The 19,966-nt window shown below is 45.4% G+C and overlaps 1 protein-coding gene across 1 annotated transcript in view; it reads right to left on the bottom strand.

The window, feature by feature from the left end:
* The window catches only part of CRTAC1 (cartilage acidic protein 1), a 143,011-nt gene extending 136,118 nt beyond the window's left edge, over positions 1 to 6,893 (bottom strand). Inside the window, exon 1 of the mRNA XM_026446548.1 lies at positions 6,700 to 6,893. Coding sequence (XP_026302333.1) covers positions 6,700 to 6,893 — 194 coding nt within the window. The remainder of the gene's footprint in view (positions 1 to 6,699) is intronic.
* Between the last annotated feature and the right edge of the window lie 13,073 nt (positions 6,894 to 19,966).

Below are 19,966 nucleotides of genomic sequence, written 5' to 3'. Positions count from 1 at the left end.
GAAACAGCTTAAACGTCACTTGAGGAATGGCAAAATGAATACAGTACATCCATACTAAGTAACTTTTAAAAAAGCTACATCTATGTGTTTGAACATATTATACAGTGAAAAAAAAGCAAGTTTTGGAACAATATGTATCAGTGTGATTTCTCCATAAATTATGTATTTTATAATATATATACACAGTAGAAATGTACATAACATAGACTCTTTCTCCCTATGTCTCTGTCTGTCTCTCACACACTCTCTCCATATACGTGACATAGAAATTTCTGGAAGCATAAACAGCAGACCGAAAAAGTTGTTATTCTGGGAGGGGGCTGGGATGGTCTTGAAGGAGTGTGGATTGGTAAAAATGGATTTTTACCTTCACCTAGGTTGTGTGATTTTTTTGTGCAACAAAATGTGCTTAAGTGTAATTAAAAGTAATATATATATATATATATATATATTTTTTTTTTTTTTTTGAGATGGAGTTTTGCTCTTGTCATCCAGGCTGAGGTGCAATGGCGTGATCTCGGCTCACTGCAATCTCCGCCTCCCAAGTTCAAGCAATTCTCCTGCCTCAGGCTCCCAAGTAGATGGGATTATAGGCACGTGCCACCACGTCTGGCTAATTTTTGTATTTTTAGTAGAGACGAAGTTTCACCATGTTGGCCAGGCTGGTGTCGAACTCCTGACCTCAGGTGATCTGCCTGCCTCAGCCTCCCAAAGTGGTGGGATTACAGGTGTGAGCCACCGTGCCGGGCCAAAAGTAACATATATTTTAAGTAAAAAAAAAGAAACAGAATGAAATAATTTAACATTTTAAGATAATATCAAAACTGATTATCAAATCTATTAAAATGTTATACAAAACAAAAATTAAGACTGAAAGTTCAAAAATATTTGTACTGGTTTTGTTAAAAGCATATGTGAATGTGTGCATATATGGATATATTTCAATATGTATCTAATTATATTTATATACATACTACATCTACCTATTATTTACCATATCTATCTATAAATACTATATATATCTATATACTACATGTATGTATATATATTTATAATAAAATGCATAAATGCTGCTTTGGCTAAATCATGGATAAATGTGTCTTTTTAAAAATCATTGTTCTTATTATTTATAATGGCAAATTTATCCCCTATATAATTATGATTAATTTGGTAATTGAATACAATTTGTCTTTTAAATAATTCAATTAACTTTAGTAAATTAAAAAGTTTCCTGACATAGTTGCAAAATTAAGGAAAACCTAAAACACTGCTTTACAGTATGTAGCATCCCTTTAAATGAAACCCTTCCAAGTGTGAAGAATGTGTTACGGTTTTATCAAATGAATAATCTTTGGGTAGAAAAATGGATCTAAATCATGATTTAAACTTTACAACCACTAAAATCTTTCCATTTGAGCAAACTCCTGTTGGACACTGAGATGGTAGGGGTGTTATCTCAGACCTCTGGGGATATCCCAGGAAACAAAAGCTGCTCTAAAGGAATTGTACAAGATTTATACCAACAGGAATTCCTTTCCAGACTCTGTGAGACTGTAGATTGGGTGTTTAGTTCCACTGAGAAAAGGAGAAGCCACTGGGCTTTCTATTTACTGGAAAACTAGTCCTGAAGATCCTCAATGGTCTGTGCGTGCGTGGAAGTTGCCAGAGGTGATCAAATCTTCCCCTCACCCCGCAGGGAGCAGACTGCAATCATACACCTGCCGGTTAACAGATAAGCCCTCCATATGCGGAGGCACTCCCCCAGATGTGCAGAGGATCCGAGCCGGCCCAGTCCCTCCCCCATCCCGGCAGAACAAAGGGCGGTCATTTCCTACTCCTCCCAGAGTCAGAGACATGCACACGCCTTCCATCACAATTAACTCAAGAATCTGAAACACAACACAAACCGACCTGCAACACGCTCAAAATCAATGCTGTCAATAACCAGAACGAGGACACCGAAAAAGCAACACAAAACAAACCTATTCAAAGAGTAAATACTCAAAGCAACAGGGCTCCAGTCAGACATACTACAAGGTCAACACATTCAAGGCAAGTTCAAGTACGGAGTGCTTTATAAACTGAAGAGCTGGCTGTTCTACCAGGGGTGGCAAAAGTAAATGCCTTCAGGGGGCAGGTAGTGGAAAGGTCTATAAGGTAATAGAGGGTGGACCTGTCATGAACTGGACCGTAGGTACCCCTGATAAAGGCTACAAATGCAATTTTTCAAAATTTCAACTCCTGCTACATGATTCTTAAACAGAGAGTTGACAATTGGACTGATAATAAAACAGAATTAAATATAGGTTTAGGGTGGATGAAATCTGAGAGTCAAAATCAGAAATGTTGCCAAAAAGTCCACATGGGATGAAATGCAGGGCAGTGATCCTAGCTTTCATTGTTTGAAAAGATAGTGATCATTTGGTTTGTATCTTCAAAGGCAATAGCAAAACAAAAGCTAAAAGAAATAGCTTAGTAAGCTCTAATATGAGGGATTCAGATTAGTCAAATTAGTTCTTGACATAAGTAGCTATTGAGCTGGATTACAGTAGGATTGCCACGCTCCCTCAGATGGCTCAAAGTAAATGGAGCCTCTGAATACTATAGGTGTGGCCTTATTGTAAGGCAAGGGGTGGACGAAATGACCTCCCAAGATCCTGATTTAAATATGTCTGTATAGTCCATTTTTGGTTATCCAGCCCCAAAAAGGAGACAGTGACAAATCATCCTAAGCTGAAGATAATAAAAAGTTATATTTGCCTTTGGAATGTATTTTGGTACTCAAATTAGAATGTGTCTTTCTGATGCTCTGAGAATTCACAATGCTTCACAACAGCCACAAAGAAAGCCTAACCTGGAGCTGGGAGACTGCCCAATTTTGCCATCCTGTCTTCTGTGTAACTCTTGTTCTTTGCTGGGGGTGAGCAATAAATATCATCTTTCAGAATAACATCCAGCAGCCGAAGCTTTCTCAGACAGAGGCTGCCTGGCTCAACCCTGCCCTAGAAGAGACAGGGCTCTCTCTAAATGACTGATTCCACATCAAGACCCAGGATGGTCTAGTTCTTGTTTCCAGAGGATGACTCCAAAGTCCTACAGGACCCATATAAACAGCAAGCTACACAAGGTTGAGACTTCTAAACCTTGCAGTCAGTGCAAATGATGGTCTAGCTTCACTGCCACAGAGGACACAAAGGCACATTTCTTGAAAGAGAAAGCTAAAAAGACTTCATTGAAGAGGAAGATGAAATGAATGCCCAACACTTGGAAAGAAAGAAACTGAAGGCTCAGGAGGTGCAGGAGCAATCCCCTGCACATCAAAGGACTGGCAGGATAAAGACCTGCACACAGGACCCACATTTACACACAGGCTCAGGGAATTGACCTCAGCGAGTGGGCCCAAGGGGGCACATATCACTCTGTTTGACCTGGAAAGGACAGGCAAACTGAAAATCCTGCTACCAAAAAGCTCTGCTTCTTCCCAAATAGACCCAGGCCAGCACCAGCCCTGGGGCCAAGACCTTCTCTGCTAGTTCTGCTCTTCATAGCTGAAAGATGAATCATGAGGAGAGCAATGCAACCTGTGCCTACTATTTCAGCATGCCTTTGAGAGAGATGCTGTGGAAAGGGGAAAACGATAGCAAAAATAATGAAGTATGCTGTAAGAGGCTCTTTGCATCTTCCTTTAGGGGCTGTGCTCGGCCCTTCGCACCCTTTCTTTCCTTCCATCTGGAACCATGGGAAAAGAGTGCAACAGAGCAGGGGAGACCCAATGGGTCTCCTGCAACAGCCAGGGGAGAAGGAGGGAAAGCCAAACCATAAGAAGCAGCATTGGCTGCTCAGTGTAGGGGCAGGGGCTGGGAGAGGGGTGCAAGGTACTGAAATCAGAGACAGCTTCCCAGTGGAGACAGGGAGAGGCTTTCCAGGCTCTGGGATCTGCCTAGCTCCTTCCAGATGTCCAGGTCTCAGAAGGAGAAGAAAATAGGGTGAAGACACTTTCTGTTCATATCTCAGGTCTTACTTTTTTCCATATTAACTTGTGGGAATACAAGAGTATACCATCTTCCAAGATGAAAGGAGAGCATAATAGTTGCAACTTGGGGGCGAGGAGGAGGAGAGAAGGACGGTTGCCCTGCTGTTCTCTGTCCTCTTTCAGTCCCTAGGGTCTATCAGGGGAGGCCAGGGTCGCCAAGTAGGAGGCAGGGCAACCATCCAAACAGAACTTCTCAGAGGTGCATCAAAGTCCTTTAACCAGAGATTCTGGCAGAGGGGCACATGGCTCTGGCTCTGGGAGTCAGACTGGGCATGGACTTAGTGAGGAGGTGTCTCCCTGACTCAGAGAGCAACTGGACAGTCACAGAACTGGACACAGGCAAGGCTGATTGACTGCAAATCTGCTCGGGTCACCCAAGGTAAAAAGGGTCATTACAATGATTCCATTTCTCCTTTTCTGTCATATTCAGCTCTTTAGTTTTTTCCTTCTAAAAGCCCAGAACTGTACTGTCCAATTCAAAAGTGGCTATTTTTAATTAAAATGAAAGAAAATTTAAAAATTCAGTTCATTGGTCACACTAGCTACCATTTCACATACTCAGTAGCTACATGTGGCTGGTGGATTCCATACTGGACAGCATCAACACAGAACATTTACATCATCACAGAAAGTGCTTCTGGACAGCACACCAATCTAGATCTAGAAGGCCTAGATTTGAGTAACTCTACTCTTTGCAAGGTAGAAGAAATGAACAGACAAAATACAAACTGTACTTTACAAAGAATCTTTTCTACACATCTCGCCACTAACCCTCATGACTACCCTGTAGATTTCAATATGCCCATTTTATTTAGACAAGGAAAGTGGGTCTGTGTAAAGTAAATTGCATAAGGTTTATAAATACTGGGTTGGCTACAGTTAGAATTAAAACCAGGTCTTCCAATTCCAAGGTCAAAGCTTTCTACTGTTACATGCAGTTGCTGCAAATAATGTTACCTGCCAGTTACTTTAGTGCTACCAAAAAAGCTCGGGCCTCCCAGAATGAGGTCGACAGGCCCCTGTAGTGTTTTTATTGATTGACTGATTTTTGAAGTGATAACGAAACTTTGTACAGTGCTGTTTGGCAGCTGTAGAGTTAGGAAGCCTTGGGGTTCAGATCCCGACTCATCTACTTACTATTTACTTAGCAGAGAGCAAGCTGCTTACTGTCTCTGAACCCCACCTTCCTTTTCTCTCAATGGGGATGACAATACATTTACTTCATAGTGCTGTTGGGGATGAAATAAAATGAGGGATGTGAAATGGGATGATACATAGTGCCTGGCACATATTAGTGCTCGATGCACAATCTTTTTTCTTTTTTTTTTTTTGATGGAGTCTTGCTCTGTTGCCCGCCTGGAGTGCAGTGGTGCCATCTCGGCTCACTGCAACCTCTGCCTCCTGGGTTCAAGCAATTCTTGTGCCTCAGTCACCTGAATAGCTGGGATTACAGGCGTGTGTCACCATGCCCAGCTAATTTTTGTATTTTTAGTAGAGACGAGATTTCACCATGTTGGCCAGGCTGGTCTTGAACTCCTGACCTCAACTGATTCACTCATCTCAGCCTCCTAAAGTGTTGAGATTACAGGCATAAGCCACTGCACCCTCAGTGCACAGTAATTATCAATGGTGATTGGCAGAAATTTACAATGCACTGTCACATGAAATAGCCTAAGAAGGCTTCAAGACAACAGGCCATTACAGTTATTCCCCCTTTTTTTTTTTTGAAATGGAGTCTCGCTCTGTCGCCCAGGCTGGAGTGCAGTGGCACAATCTCGGCTCACTGCAAGCTCCGCCTCCCGGGTTTACGCCATTCTCCTGCCTCAGCCTCCCGTGTAGCTGGGACTACAGGCGCCCGCCACCTCGCCCGGCTAGTTTTTTGTATTTTTTAGTAGAGACGGGGTTTCACCGTGTAGCCCAGGATGGGCTCGATCTCCTGACCTTGTGATCCATCCATCTCGGCCTCCCAAAGTGCTAGGATTACAGTCTTGAGCCACCGCGCCTGGCCAGTTATTCCGCTTTTTACAGAGGATATCTCTGAATCTCAGTGAGTAAGAGACTGAGGGTCATACAACTAGAACGTTTACATCTTACGGCATGAACTCAGGCTATTTGGATTCCTAGTCTTATGCTTTTTTTGCAACCCAATGTTGGTTTTCAGGAGAGAAGGGAGCCGTGGGCACCAAGGCATGTTCAGCGGGGTTTAGCTGTCCCTCTTAATTTCCATCTTCCCCCCTCTTTGAAATGGTTAATTAATGTTTTCTTAGTCTTATGTAAAGTGCTGTGCAAAGGCAGCTTTGAGCATCCCCTTCTACCATAATTGTCACCCTTAAGGCCTTCCTGTACAGAAATCCTACAGCCCCACTCGTAAAGAAGTAATACCTGCATAATCAAGTAGGCTTAAATATGAAGAGAAGAGAGTGCCTTAAAGCAGGGCATTCCAGTTTTCTCCCTGAAAAGCCTGTGGATCAAACACCCTTCTTCCAAACTTCCCTCTAACCTGACTTGCGGCAGTAGCAAAAGGCGAGGCCACAGCATCCCAGAACCCCAGCTGAGCCCAGCAGATGACCACAGACCTACGAGAACATATGTTGTTGCAAGTCACTGGGATTTGGAGTTGTTACACAGCCTTATTACAGCAAAAGCTGAGGGTGGGAGGCACTTACCCCGCCACGACGATCTCAAAGTCCCCATCATGGTCCACATCAGTAACTGCCACACCATAGTTGAGCTGGGTGGGATTACTGTCATAGTCAGGGGGCAGAACTGAGTTGGTGACTGCAGTGAACATGGGTTCAGCCCGCTGGGACCCCTCAGTGATAGGCAGAAACCAGAGCAGCAGCAGGAACATCCTGGACATCTGAAACCAAAAGTGACAAACGTTACTGAAAGAACCTGTAACCAAAGCAACCCCAGAACATTAAAGTCCTGGGGAGGCCCAGAGTGCCTTTCTCTCCTATTCATGGAGAGCTTGGCAGTGCCTAGGCTGCTGCTTTTCCACAAATCCTGCCCTACCCTGCCCACCCTCCTTGAAACTGCAACCTGCCTCCAAAATGGCTGATCGCCCTTAGCCTGCTCTGCTTTTTCTTTTTCTATGGCACCTATCATTGTATGATGTATGGTGTAATTTACTTATTATTACACTTATAATTTATTGTGTGCCTCCCTCTGCTAGAGTGTAAGCTCCACTTGGGCAAGGATCTCTGTTTTATTCACTGATATGCAGCAAGCCAAGGGTAGTTCACATAATGGGCACTTCTTTCCTTCATTTATTTCACATTTGTAGAAGAAAGGAAATGAGGGAGGAAGGGAGGGAGATGGGGAGGGAAAGGTGTAAATACAAAGGCATTTCCCACACTCTGGGAGAAAGACTGGGAGAATGAAGAACATAACAGCTCTCAAACAATGCAGAGTTTGGGTGAGACCCTCATGAGTATCCAGATCTAGAACAATAGTAGATGCAATGAAAGACTGTTCTTCTGTGGTACATACTCCAGAGATAGCCAGGGGGAATATGTGACTTGGCAGGTTCCTCAAGCCTCATCCCTCAAGCCAAGATCACTCCCTAGGGCAGCTGGCCATCACCTCCAGACCAAGAAGCAGTCAGTTAGGGAAGGCGTTCCAGCAGGATCTGGCAGGTAGCACATCATTCACTTGGAGAAATTAAACCACTGCGTGCGTGTTTCATTATAAATTAATTATGTATAATGCATTGTATAATTCATTATTATATCTCTAACATAACTCGGGGTGTTGCCAAGTAGCCTGGTGCCATGGGAGCCAGTGGCACACACCCAGGAGACAGATGAAAATGGCCAAGGAGGTGGAGGGACTCCACCTCTTTTGAGTGAAAGCGAGGGAGACACTTGGAACGCTGCAGATGGCACCACCCTGAGACTCTCCCCGCAGGCCTAGAATCAGCACTCATGGAATGTTTTAAAGGCTCTGCTGGAAGGAGGCCCACAAAGGCTGCATGGGTCCAGTCCCAGCAGGCAAAGCGGTACTTTCCTGCCTTCAGAAGGTAGCACACCTATTCTAGATGGAACTTTTCCTGCTGGCTTGTCAGTGCATCTGGCAGCCAAGAGCAAGGCTGAGTGAGGCTGATGTCTTAATGAAGGGAAGAGCAAGGAAGATCTGAAGACTGTCTCCCCATATGGAGACAGATGCTCCCGCCAGCAAATGAGCTTGCTGTTCAAGGACCCAGAGACCAAAATGAAGGGCCTGGGCACTGCCTTCAGAGTCAGACGTGATTCAGGAGCCTCTTGAATGCTTTGCTGGAGAGGCTAGGGAGTGACACAGGGGCAAGGCTCCAATGGCAGGGCAAAAACTGGGAAGGAGGTTCTTGTAGTGTGTTCACAGGGCACATGTGGGGTGTGGCACTACCAAACTGAGGTCATTCCAAATTACAGAGATGTCTGAACGAGACAGCATCTTCTGCTGGGTTTTCTAATCACTAAAGACAAATGCACCATGAATCACTAAAAGAGCTTTGAAACTTGGCAGGAACTTTGATTGGATAAAGGAAACTTATAATTGGATTAATGAGCAGCTGGGTGGGGATGGGGGAGGAAATGAGAAACTAAAGAGTATTTAATAACCAGTGTTGACATGCCGAAATGTAGCTTGGATCTGAAGGTCATTGGACTTTCCAAGGGATGACCTCTATTGTAGTGAATGGCAAAGGAGTTTCAATTTGAGGGCCAAATCCAATTGATTGGCAGTGGCTGGAAAGAGTGCTGTGATCAGCTTACAACATCAGCAATGGGCATGGAAGAGAAAAGTGGCATCCGACATGTGTTTTAGAAGCTAGTTAGTTCCTCCTAGGCACCACATCTGCAATTTGGGTCATGGCCACCAGTGAGGCTGGTCCCATTCGGGTAATATGAGCCTAAAAGTTCTAATCATTAGAACCTTTCTAATGAAGGCCCTGAGAGTCAAGAACCATGATCTAGCCTCTTTAGTTTTACCTTTTCTTTTAATGAAAAGGAGAGATACGAAAGAAGTAGTTGCTCTGTGTTATCTGTTTCCAGATAAATAACTTAAAGCAAGATGAGAAAGAAAGAATGCACCCATTGGCTGACCTCTATTTTGCCTGGGTGACCTTAAACAAGTCACAACCTCTTTGGGTCTCAGTTTTCTTCCCCAAAATGAAGGTTTGGAGTTCTCTAAAGGTCCTTTCCGGCTCTAAAATTCAATGATGAATTAAAGGATTTTTTTTTTTTTAGATGCAGACCTTCAGCAGTTTTTTCCCTCCTGAGTTTCTTCTATAAACTTCAGACCAACCAATGTGGTTTTCCTTTCTGAGGATATGAAACATATTTTGAACAAGACAAGCTTTTCAGCAGGGTTCTATAGTAGTTGCCTCACAAGGGCCAAGGCCAGAGAGGAGCAAGCCATCATGTGGATCCTGAACTCACCCAGCATGAGTAGAGCAGTGGTTGGCCTCCCCCTGAGACCAGGGAGAGAGTGGGGCAGGGAGAATAAGTCCTTTACATTTCATTCCTCTGCCATGCCAAACATACCCAATGCACCCACCGGGCTGCTCAGTACCAGTTTGAAAGTCGGGGATAAGCAGTGGGCTGTCTTGATGGTGTATTTTTTGGGCAATGGTTATGGTGAGGAAGCTTAGAACACGGTCTGTAAATATAATATTTACCCTCTTTTTGGGGGGTTCAGATAAAGTAAATCATTTAAATGCTCTTCTCTACCCTGGCTACTCAGAGCAGTCGGCAGACCAGCGCATCAGCGTCATTTAGGAGCTTGTTGGAAATGCAGAATCTTGGATCCCACTCCAGACTTAATAAATCAGAATCTGCATTTTAACAAGATTTCAGATTATTCCAATGCATGTTAAAATTTGAGAAACACTGCTCAATCTTGGCTGTGCATTGGAATCATCTGGGGAGCTTTAAAAAAATTCTCATGCCTGACAATAGTTTCTTGGATAAGACAGCAAAAGCACAGGCAACAAAAGAAAAAATAGCTAAAACAGACTGCATCAAAATTAAAAACTTTTGTACATCCAAGGACATTATCAAAAGAGTGAAAAGGGAATTCGCAGAATGGGAGAAAATATTTGCAAATCATATATCTAACAACGTATTAATATCCAGAATATATAAAGAACTACAACTCAACACCAAAAAACTAAACAACCTGACTCACAACAAAGGACTTGAATAGACATTTCTCCAAAGACATACAAATGCTCAATAAGTACATGAAACGTCACTAATCATTAGGGATATGCAAATCAAAACCACAATGAGATACCATTTCACATCCATTAGAATGGCTATAACAAAAAACAAAAACAGAAAATAAGTGCTGGTGAGGATGTAGAGAAATTGGAATCCTTGTGCACTGCTGGTGGAAATGTAAAATAATGCAGCTGCTATGGAAAACAGTATGGCAATTCCTCAGAAAATTCCAATTAGAATTGTCATATGATCTAGCAATTCCACTTGGGCATATACACGAAAGAACTGAAAAAAGAGACATGAACAGATATTTGTACACCCATGTTCACAGAAGTATTATTCACAACAGCCAAAAGGCAGAAGCAACCCAGGTGTCCGTCAACAGCTGAATGGATAAACAAAATGTGACCTATGCATACAATGAATATTGTTCAGCTTTAAACACGGAGGAATTGCTTTTATATAGGAAGAAAGAAAAAATAAAAAATAAGTAAAAGGAAAGAAATTCTGACACATAGTACAAGGTGGGTAAATCCTGAAGACATTATGCTAAGTGAAATAAGCCAGTCGCAAAAGGACAAATACTGTATTTTCCACTTCTACAAGGTGTCTAGAGTAGTCAGATTCATAGAGGCAGAAAGCAGAATGGTGGTTGCCAGGGGCTGGGTATAGGGGAAATGGGAGTGTTTAGTGGATTATGGAGTTTCTTTTTGGGAAGATGAAGAAGTTCTGAAGATAGATGGTGGTCATGGTTGTACAACAATGTTAATATGCATAACATCACTAAAGTATATACTTAAATATGGTTAAAATTGCAAATTTTATGTTCTGTGTATTGCATCACAATAAAAAAATATGAGTGCTTGGGTCTCATCTCAAGATATTCTGACTTAACTGGCAGAGGATGTGTAGTAAGGGCACCAAATTTTTGTTGCTGTTAATATATGATCATGGGATATCAGATTTTTAAAAGCTCCCACATGATTCTAATATGTTGCAAAATTTCATGAGCACTGTTCTATATCAGTGCTTCTCAAACTTTAACGTGTGTGTGAATCACCTGGTGGTCTTGTTAAAATGCAGATTCTGATTCAATAACTCTGCAGTGGAGTCCAAGATTCTATATTTCTAACAAACTCCCAGATGGTGGTGATGATGTCGGTCCATAAACTACACATCGAATAGCAAGGCTCCATACTGTAGCTCCCAGAGTCCTGAAACCAGGCTATATACTACAGTGAAGATACAAGATTGGTTTAAGAACATTCTCCTCTGCCTCTGGATCTAAGGAGCTGAAATCAATCCTAGGTTATGCAATCTCCAGAGCTGCCCAGGCTCAGTTTATCTTTACACACTCATAGAGCTGGCTGTCTTCAGCTCAAGATCAAAGTACCACAATTGACAAGGAGTGACAAAGACGGATTCTGACTCTAATTTTTATGAAGAGGTGGGAAGGGGAAAGGGTTGATGCTGGAGAGAGGGTTAGGTCAAGGAGATGAAGGATAGCTCCCATTAAAGGGCAGAGCCTAGAAAGAAGGGATTCTGGGCAGGAATTTGCAGGCCAAGATAGAAACATATGCCCTTGTGTTCCCAGAAACCATCATAGTGCTGCTACCTAGCAGATTCTCTGTTAATATGTGTTAAGTAAGCACGGGAATGAGTATGTCCAATTGATAACATGAATCAACAGAAACTGCTTGTAATTTGTCATAGTTGTTTAAAAACTGTTCTTCCTCTAAAGAAATGCTCCTCAAAAGGCAATGTGCTTACCAATCACTTGAGGGTCATGTTGAAAATACAGATTCGGATTCGGTAGGTGTGGGGTGGCCCCTGAGAGCCTGCATTCCCAGGAAGCAGTCAGGTGATACGAGACTCTAGGCCGGTGGCTCTGAACCCTAGGTGCCCAACAGAACCACCTGGGGTGGAGGTGTTTAGAAATATGCCACCACCCACATCTCTTACCCAGCTTCTGATTGAACTGGTCTGAGGTGGGAGTTTGAGTGCTATGTATTTTTAGAAGCTGCCCAGATCATATTAATGGACAGTCTGGGTTGAGAACCACTGCCCCAGCTTCGTGGTTCCCAGACGGGAAGCTGCAATCTGATTTGAAGTGAGAAATGTTTCTGCTACCAAAATTCATCATCGGCTGGTTGAAGTCTATAAAGAAAATCTATTTATCTAGGGAGTGTCAGAGGAGGAGGGGAGATATAAAGTTTTGGGGGAAAAGCAGAGCAGGATGACACTGCCTGAAGCAGAAGAGCAGCTGGCACCTGGAGTGACCTCGCATTTTGTGTGGCTGACTCAGGGAGCCTCTTGTCACACCACTGTGAACATCTGAATCCTTGGGAAGAACAGGTAGAAAGATTAAAAATGGAATGAAAAAGTAGGTTGAACTGAACTGTTTTGTTTTCTTGAATGCTTGGGTATCAAGCACCTACTATGTATTAGAGCACTGGGAGTAGCACTCCCCGGCAGGTGTAGCACTAGAGAAGCACATAGTACACACTACTCCATGCAGAAATGCTGAAGGTCCTAGGAGTGAAAAGATGAATAAAACCCAGCCTCTGCCTCCCTTGAAGGAGCTCTCCCAATAGTCAGTGGAGCAGCCATGTGATTTTAGGTGTAACACCCCATGTAAGGGCAATGGGAGGCTATCCAGGTAAAGCAGCCCAGACGAGGCGAGGCTAAATATCAAAGGCAGAGGGGCACAGGGCCAGAGCGCAGGGTGCCTCGGTAAGGGATGTGAGCTTCTCCTGCAGGGGAGGTGTGCGGAGGAGGAAAAGAAGGGACTTCATAAAGGCCAGAGATGGGAAAACTCGTGTTTCAAGCTGTGAGAAGAATTGTTTTTTAATAATAATTTATTTTCTGTTTTTTGAGACAGGGTCTCACTGTCAACCAGGCTGGAGTGCAGTAGCATGATCATAGCTCACTGTAGTCTCAAACTCCTGGGCTCAAGCAATTGTCTCACCTCAGCCTCTCAAGTAGCCTAGGACTCCAGTTGGGTGCTAACACTCCTGGCTATTTTTTTTTTTTTTTTTTTTTTTGTGGAGATGGGGTCTTGCTACTGTCGCCCAGGCTGATCTCGAACTTCCTGGGCTCAAGCAATTCTCCCGCACTGGCCTTCCAAAGTGCTGAGATTACAGGCGTGAGCCATCACACCTGGCAATAATTTCTTAAAAATGCTCTATAAGCAAACTTTTTGAACAATTCCTAGCAAGGTGAAGAGACACAGAGATAAAGAGAGAGGCCGGGCATGGTGGCTCATGCCTGGAATTCCAGCACTTTGGGAGGCCGAGGCAGGCGTATTGCTTGAGGTCAGGAGTTCAAGAGCAGCCTGGCCAACATGGTGAAACCCTGTCTCTACTAAAAGTACAACAAAATTAGCTGGGTGTGGTAAGGGGCACCTCCTGTAATCCCAGCTACTCAGGGGCAGGAGAATCGCTTGAACCCAGGAGGTGGAGGTTGCAGCAGTGAGCCAAGATCGTGCCACTGCACTCCAGTCTGGGTAACATAGCAAGACGCTGTCTCAAAAAAAAAAAAAAAAAAAAAAAAAAAAGAGTGAGACCAATGTTTGGAGTTAGCAACCTGGCTTTGGATCTCAACCCTACCACAGCCTAACTCATGACCTCGAACCTGTTCCTCGATCTTGTTGGTCTTTGGTGTCCTCATCTGTACCATGGAGATCAGATGACCGGCCAAGGTTTCAAGGGTTAAGTCAGTGACAAGTAAGGCCTCTCCAGGGCCAGGCAGGTGGCACCCAACTTGCATGTTCCCCTTCTTTGACGCAGAGAGTTGAAAGGTGAGATAGTCCTTAGACATTAGTTGTGGGTTCCATGTAGCCAAACTCAGTTTTCTGTGGCCTCAGGACTTTCCTAAATTGGGCCTGGAAACCGGTAACCAAGCAACCTGGATTCTCTGACGTGGGGTCAGGCAGCTGTGGGGAGAGGCCTCCAGGGCAATTTTCGGGGCAAGCAGTTCTTTCGCAACTATGGAGAGAGCCAAGGCCACACCCCAAGCTCTCATGAAAACAAGAAGCCTAAATGTTTCCGATGTTGGGAACAAGCAGAGAATACACAGCCTTTCAGACACTTGTAGAAGGGCTGAGACATGAAGGAGAGAGGCAGCCACGGGAGCACTCTGCCCGGCACAGGCTGGGCCACCAGCTCCACAAAGACACCCACAAAAGAGCTCCTGGCACTCAAGCAACACTGGAGAAGAGCTAACAGGAGCTGCCCTGGGTCTTCACCTGCGACAACACTTCTTGCAGACCTTTGATGACCCTGGCATTGTGCTAGGTGCTAGGGTCACAGCAAGAAAACTGCTCACCATTTGCAGTACAGGGTGAGGGGTGCTGCAGAGGAGGGAGCACAGAGAGATCTAAGTTAGCTAGTAGGCGGAGCTGGGGAGCACTTCCTAGAGGGAGGGGTTGTAGCTGGACTCTGAGGATGCCATGAAGTTAGGTGGGCACAGAGAGGCAGGAGGAGGAGCAGGAAGGAAAGAAAAACAGAGAGAGCCGACTCTGCAAAGGTCAGGAGGACCCAGCCTTTACCCAATCTGTCCTTCCCTATCTACAGACCCCACCGCCTGGCTTATAAGCTGGGAGGCAGCACCCATTTCCCCATACTGCGTGTTTCCAGTCAAAGGCCCTTCCATGAGACTAGAGCAGTGGCTCTCCACTACGGCGATTTTGCTGCTCTCTGGCCCCAGGGACATTTGGCAATATCTGGGGACACTTTTGGTTGTCACAACCAGGGAAGAGGTGCTACTAGAATCTAGTGGGTAGAGGCACGGAATTCTGCTGAACATCTACAATGCACAGGACAGCCCCCACAATTATTCAGCCCAAAATGTCAACAGTGCTGAGATGGAGAAACCTTAGCTAGAGTGACCTCCTGGGCCTCCTTCTTTACTCTGCTCCCTTCTCCCAAGGGAGGCAGTTTGAAAGAACTGGGATTGAAGAGCCGTCTCTGGACCTGCCTTCCTGCAGGGGCCACTCTGCCATGTGTGGAGCTTGGCCAGGCAGGCTCCACCCTGCCCCCACCCACAGGGAAGCCTGCAGTGGGCAGGGCTAAGGTGTCAGCAAGCCCCAGGGACCCCACACAGGAGCCTGGCCTGCCAGGCAGTTGCCTCTGGAATAAAGGTGGCATTTCCATCTCCACCTGCCTGAGCCCCACCTCTCTTGTCCTTTCTCTTAGTTGGCCCTGAATCTGAGTCGGGGAGTGGGACGCTATTCGCTGGGCCCCTTCAAACCCCAACACTGTCACTCCGGCTGGAAATCTGGCACCATCTCTGCTGCCTCTTCATTCTTCACACCCACTGGATCCCCTAGTCAATTCTGCTTCACAAATCTCTCTCAAAGCTGCTCAGTCTTTCCACCCCTCCTGCAGGGGATCTCCCTCACCTGAACAATAGCAATACCTGCTAACTGCCTCTGCCTCTCCTCTCCCCTCCTCCCACTTCCACATGCTGCCAGAGCTTCCTGCCTAAATCTCAGAATGGGTCATGTGGATCTTTATATGGACTCTGTACACCAGGCACACAGAGAGGCACGTAATTGCAATTTTGCATAGCAAGTACTATACGAAGAATGGATAGTTAACAATAATAATACATATCTACCGCTGCATGTGCCAGACACTAACCCTTCACATGAGTGACCCACTTAATCTGCATAGTAACCCTGTGAGAGAAGAACTATGACTGTCCCTATTTTACAGATAAGAAAACTAAGGCACAGAGAGGGTAAGTAACTTGCCCAAGGTCACACAGCTAGTACCTGGTGGACCCAGGATGTGCGTCCAAGCAAACGAGCTCCAGAATTCTTCAACACCATACTGAATAGTTTCTCTCATGATATCAAACTTGTCTTAACCAAGTGAGATGGGAGCACAGTGAAAGGAGCAACCATCTCTGCCTGGGGAAGCTGGGGAAGGCCTAAGAGAGGCAACGCCAAGCAGAACAGAGGAACAAGATGGAGAGAGTGTTCCAGGCTGAGAGGAGCAGGTGCATGGGAGATGCGCAGGTTTGTGTAGTGCAGTGAGGCTCTGCAGGGCAGACTCGGGGCAGGGGCAGGACACCTGGTGGGAAGGAGTGCAGCAAAGGAGGCTGGAAAAGATCTTGGAAGCCTCGTGAGTGACACAGGCCCAGTGGGCCAGGGAATGCCATGGCTGGAGTGGTGTGTTAGAAGGAATTCTCTATCAATACAGTGTGGAGAAAGTCATGAGAAAGCTGGGCTGGAAGCAAAGAAGCCAGTTAGGCGGCAAATACTGTGGTCCAAGTGAGCGAGAACACTAGAGGCCACCATTCACTCATTCATTCATTCATTCATTCACTCACTCATTCATTGAGTCATTCATTCACTCATTCATTCATCCATCCATCCATTCACTCATTCATTCATTCATCCATCCATCCACTGACTCATTCATTCATTCATTCATTCATTTATTATGTCTTGTGCACCTACTCTATGTCAGGTACTGCTCTGGGCACTAGGAAAACAGCTGAGAACAAGATGAAGTTTTTGGTAATGTATGGCATTAGTGTACATTCTAATGCTTCTATTTCTGTACCCTGTCCCCCACCCTTGTCCTCTGTATTGCCAGTCTAAGAGACAAACTCCAGACCTCTGCAACTCCCTACCCCACAGAAGGTGCCATGTTTCATGCATTTTCCCCAGCACGAAGAAAATGTAAGAATTCCTCTTCCTCCCCTCTACCTGGAGACAGTTCTAGACACTGCCTGCAGCAGCACTCATAGACGAGAGACTTGGGCTTGCTCCAGAAAAAGGCAGACAAAACCTCAGGGGACCCAGTTGAGGAAGTGCCCCAGAAGCCAGTGGGCTAATGAAATGGTGTTTCTGAAAGTGAGAGGACAAATGGAATCTCCGAGCCTTATGCAGAAGTCACAGCAGGTTCTTAATAGGTACTATTAACTGCTCAGACTTCCCGTTCTGTAAAATGGGAAATAATGTTTATCGGGTTGTCGTGAGAATGAAATGAGATGAATGTGTGTTAAGTGCTGAGCGTAATGCCCGGCAGAAAGTCCACACGTGGTAGGTAGCAGTACCAATAATCACACTATTACTACTAATGATAAATGTTTGTGGGATGCATGAATGCGTCTCAGGTGACAGAGTCCAGGCCTGCTTGGTGCTCCCCTTCCAGGAGTAGTTGCCAGATGTTGAATGGAATGCTCCGGACTGCAAGACTTTGAGGAATAGGCTTGCTTCTGTAACTAATTTGTCTAGGGGACCCTGATGGAGTTCTTCGACTCCTTAAATACTGCTTCCTAAGCACAGAACCCCTTAGCATGCTATGCTATACACATTAATTCTTCAAACATTGAGAAGATGCCTATGGGCCAGTTTGGAAATGATGAAAAAGACATAGTCCCTGACCTCAAGGAGCTTACAGTCTATCAGGGGTGAGACACAATTCAGTGGGATAAGCTCAGAGTAGAAACAGGTACAAAGTAGGCCGGGCACGGTGGCTCACGCCTGTAATCCCAGCACTTTGGGAGGCTGAGTCAGACAGATCACCTGAGGTCGGGAGTTTGAGACCGGCCTGACCAACATGGAGAAACCCCAACTCTACTAAAAATACAAAATTAGCAAGGCGTGGTGGTGCATGCCTGTAATCCCAGCTACTTGGGAAGCTGAGGCAGGCGAATCGCTTGAGCCTGGGAGGCAGAGGTTGTAGTGAGCTGAGACCATGCCATTGCACTCCAGCCTGGGCAACAAGAGCAAAACTCCATTTAAAAAAAAAAAAAAAAAAGGGAAAGAAAAAAAGAAACAGGTATAAAGCCTAGACATAGGCCATAGGAGGGTGGGATTAACTAGGGAGGTGGTGGGAAGGGCAGGCAGAAAAGACTCTCTGAAGATGGTGAATTGGATTCTAGATGGTGGAGACCTATGGATCAACAACATGTATGTGAGACAGCTTGGTACATGCTGTGGATGCATTTGTTGCTGCTGGAGAGCAATGTCTGGGATATGGGGTGGAGGGAGAGAGAAGAGGAGACAGTGGGGACAGGGGTGGAGACGCAGTCTTGTGTGGGGCAGCAGCTGGGACCTGGAGAGCCTGCCACGCCACAGTAAGGAGCCTGGAGTCACAACATGTGGGAAGTTTTGAAGTCGGGCAGAGACAGGATCAGACTTGCATTTTTGAAAGGGCGTTTTAGACTTTAAGCAGCAGTGTGCAGGATGGATAGACCGTGTTTCTGAAGAGTGAGTGACAGCATCACAGAGAGGATCTGAATATTCTGGGGCATGGGTCAGGTGGGGCACTGGATCACCTCCAAAATCCTTTTCCAGGCCTAATAGTTTATAGGTCAAGTTTTTCCCTAAATAATTTAAAATCCATTCATGGACTCTGCTATTTAAAAGCATCCTCCCAGATATCTTTTTGTGATTTACTTCCTAGTTTGTCTCCAGTGGAAGTCCAAATTTCCATGTAGTCTATCAGCTTCAAGCAAAGTAAACCTGCACTGAGCTTCCCCGCAGCAGCCAGGTGGGAAGGGGCCAGGAAAGAGAGGGAGAACAGCAAAGGGAGGTAAAGAGGAAGAGAAACAGCCTTGCTCCAGGCTCAGAGCCAGCCACCATCTCATGGAGTGGGTCTTGTCTGGAGTCCTCAAGCGCTGCTTGATTAGGGGACCTTTGGAGGTTTACATAGTCCTCAAGCCGGCTCTGGGAACGAGCTAGATGGAAGGCGGGTTTGGAGATCCAATCGAATACCAAGGGTCACCTCTGCCCCAGAATGGCCACCAACATTCACTTACTCATTTGTGCACCCACCGAGCACCTACTGAACCCCTCCACATGCCAAGTGCCGTGCTAGGCACTGAATTTTGTGGCTGAGAACAAATGACAATGTCTGCCTCATACTGTTTACAAGGCAGCATTTCTCCTTGAAGACTCTTATTTCCCCACCTGAAAAAGCCTCTTTGGATATACACAGCTTCTCAGATGAGAGGTGCATGATGATGATTTCTAAGAAAGAGCCTGTTCTTAGAGACTAGCGTGAAAGGGAATGTGCCACCCCTTAGAGGAAGAGACTGCCGGTGATGGAAAGAGCCTGCCACCCAGCTCCTCTGATTACAGTGACTGACCTCCAGAGGCTAAGGGACCTGTTTCAGGACAAGTAGAAGATTCATGGCAGGAATCTACACAGTGACGCTCCCATGTGGGAAGGGAGGGATGTCACCTCAGTCCTCTCAGAGGAGCCTCAAGTGAGCACAAGGAGGACAAGACCAGGGTCAGACCTCATGTGAAAAACACCAACTAAGGCTGTTCCCACCAATCCTACAAGAGTTCCTCTGCCCTTCTGGGAGGGGAACTCCAGCTCCCAGGCCTGTTCCCCTTCCTAAGAGCTGTGTTAAAATTTGTACAACATGATGCTTCCTTTAAGACCAGTCTATATCAATAGAGGTCTGGAATTGCAAAGCAGGAATCTCCACCGAGGTGGCTACTCTCTAGGTAGGTGAAGGTTGATGTAAGGAAAGAAAGCAGCCCCTGCAGGCCCTCCTCAGGTCACCGTGACACTCCCAGAGCTCAGCAGTAATTCCCATGACCTTGTCACTGTACTTGTTGGGTGCAAACAAAGATAAGAGTAACTGGAAACAACAGAGAGGGTCATTTTACACTCTGCACTCTCAATTCTTCTGTAGCTAATTAAAGTAATATGTCAAACGTCCCTTGGAAGAGCTGTTTAAGAATATGTCTGTTAAGTAAACA

Source organism: Piliocolobus tephrosceles, chromosome 9 (assembly GCF_002776525.5).
Source record: "Piliocolobus tephrosceles isolate RC106 chromosome 9, ASM277652v3, whole genome shotgun sequence".
In the NCBI taxonomy this organism is placed as follows: Eukaryota; Metazoa; Chordata; class Mammalia; order Primates; family Cercopithecidae; genus Piliocolobus; species Piliocolobus tephrosceles.
Note: the sequence above shows the minus strand (reverse complement) of the source record. Positions and strands in the feature narration are given on the sequence as shown.